Source organism: Acanthisitta chloris, unplaced genomic scaffold (genome assembly GCF_000695815.1).
Source record: "Acanthisitta chloris isolate BGI_N310 unplaced genomic scaffold, ASM69581v1 scaffold38791, whole genome shotgun sequence".
Classification (NCBI taxonomy): domain Eukaryota; kingdom Metazoa; phylum Chordata; class Aves; order Passeriformes; family Acanthisittidae; genus Acanthisitta; species Acanthisitta chloris.
This window is the reverse complement of record NW_008654990.1, coordinates 9,296-11,651: the sequence shown is the minus strand read 5'-3', so window position 1 is coordinate 11,651 and position 2,356 is coordinate 9,296. Positions and strand designations below refer to the sequence as shown.

General features: G+C 37.6%; 1 protein-coding gene across 1 annotated transcript in view; it reads left to right on the top strand.

The window, feature by feature from the left end:
* LOC103810821 (teneurin-3-like) overlaps positions 1–2,356 on the top strand; it is a 12,252-nt gene that overhangs the window by 6,930 nt on the left and 2,966 nt on the right. The window contains exon 4 of the mRNA XM_009083743.1: positions 271–401. Within this exon, the coding sequence (XP_009081991.1) occupies positions 271–401 (131 nt within the window). The remainder of the gene's footprint in view (positions 1–270; positions 402–2,356) is intronic.

Sequence of the window (2,356 nt, the reverse complement as noted above, 5' to 3'; positions counted from 1 at the left end):
CAATGCTTATCAACTGAGCCTAGTGCAACTCATATAGAACATTTTCTTGCAAGTTTAGAACTGCAGGTTTTCTGTATAGGCTTGCTGTTCTAGCTGTAGCACAAATCTAAATCCATACGTATCAAAACGAAGACTGTTGAATAATTTTCCTGTTACAGAAGGAGATCAACTATGCCAAAAACTATTCCATGTAAAAATGGTGTGGTTGAAAAATACAGAACAGTTCTAATATTCTTCTCTCTGCTTTTATTTTTAATAATTCTTTTTCAGATGTTAACAGCTGGCTGGTGACATTCGGGTTCCATCTGCACAATGCCATTCCTGGCTTCCCTGTTCCGAAATTTGATTTAACAGAACCTTCTTATGAACTTGTGAAGAGCCAGCAATGGGAAGACATACCAGTAAGAAACAAAACTAAACATACAAATGGAATGAGACAGAATGTTCCCTTCTGTTCAGATCTTATTAGGCATGGATAATTCTGACAGCAAGGGTTACTTGCTAAGTTAAATCTGAACAGTACCTTTGTCTACTTTCAAAAGCATTTAAGAAATTACAGATGGAGGTTTTTCTTACAGATTTGCTAAGTTAGGTACCATGTCGAATAAGCTTTTGTTGGCTTTCAGCAACAATAAAAACACAAAAAGACAATAATCAATTAAAAGATGTTTAAGACCCTTTAAAGATATCTAATTTTCATAGCAGAAAGTACAGAGATTAGATTTGTACTACCACTCTGCCTGAAGGGAGAAACTGAACACTGTAGTAGAAAATAGACTGTGAAATAAACAGAACAGGTGATATAAATTACGCATACCACACATCACTACAATTTTACTTCTCTTTAATATTAACCATGTGTTCTGGACACCATGTTTTATATGTAAAGATAAAATACTGAGAATGAAATTACCTGAGGTAAAACCTATTATATTACATAACACCGAAACTCCAGGTGCTTAGGAAGTTCTTCAGGAGCAAAAACAAAAAGAACTTTCTTCCTGAAAACCTGGTACAGTTTTAAATGATGGAAGAAATGAATAAATGTGGGAGTTCAAATCTAAATCTGCTATTTAAAAATTTGTATTTACAAATTAAACTTACGCAAAGATCAAAGACCTACACCCTCAAAAATCCTATAGTTCTCTGTTAAGAATTAACATAAGAGTTAAGGGACATCACGAGCAGTCAAAACCAGAACTCTTTTAGAAGTATCATGATAAGAGAATGCTATGAGATTAAAAGATGATGTAATCTTGAAGAATTCTACAACCTAATGTAGATCAAAAATCATTAGAAGGGTTGGCTCAGCAGAAGGGAGCATATGGAAGCTAACTTTGCATGAATGAAATTGAGTAACAGGGAAACACCTTAGAGCACAGCATGAGAATAGTGTCTCCCATGAGCAGTACAAGCAGTGAAGGAGGAGCACGACAAGCACTCCAGGCAAGGTGGTTGTACTGGGAGATAGGAGACCTGTCATCAGGTATGGCTGTGAAGAACTATCAGAGGTTGTTTATTTAGATCTCAAAGGCTAAAGAATGCAATTATCCACTAACACCAGCAAAGGTGCACCAGGAAGAGAACCAGTCAGGTCAAAGATAGGAGAGCAAACAGCTAGTTGTCAAAAATCTTCAGAAGAGAGCTCAGTAACATGAGGAGTGTCAGGGCACATGACATGACAGAGCGGGAGAGAAGTGAGAGGAAAACAAAGATTCAATATTCTCAGGTGGGAAGAAGCTGTGACTCTGATATTCACTGTTGAACAAGCAAATGCAACCAGGAGCCAGAAGTAAACACATAAACCACTTAGTATTTTGAAACATTCTGGAGTGAGAGAGCTTTACCGAGGATACATGTTAAAAATAAACAAACTTTGTCATTATGAAGTTGCTATAGCATCTCACTGCTCTCACTGATGATTGCTGTCTACAATGTATTTTGTGCTCAATAGCTTTCATGTAGGATTTACAACAGCTGAAATCCATACTTGTTAGCAAGTGCAGACAGGAATCTGCCACATTCAGGAAGAGCTGAGAGCCCAAGTCAATTCCTAATTCCCTCAGAAACTGTCCCCTCCAGAAAGCTGCCCTCATGGCAGAGCAGAGAAGACTGCAAACTTTTTGCCAGGCTTTGATTAGCAGCAAGGTTGAATTACGGTTTTATACATCTCTTAATCACTCCTGCTTGGTCTCCCACCCAGAAATTTGGAAAAATAAAACCGGCTTTTGCCTCATTTGTCAGCAGTGAATCAAATGGTTTAAGCAGTATTTTACTGAAGGGAGAAGGGGGTCAATTGGAAGATAAACTGGATCATCATCAGAAACTAAGTACTCCTTTCAGAAGTGCAGCCAAA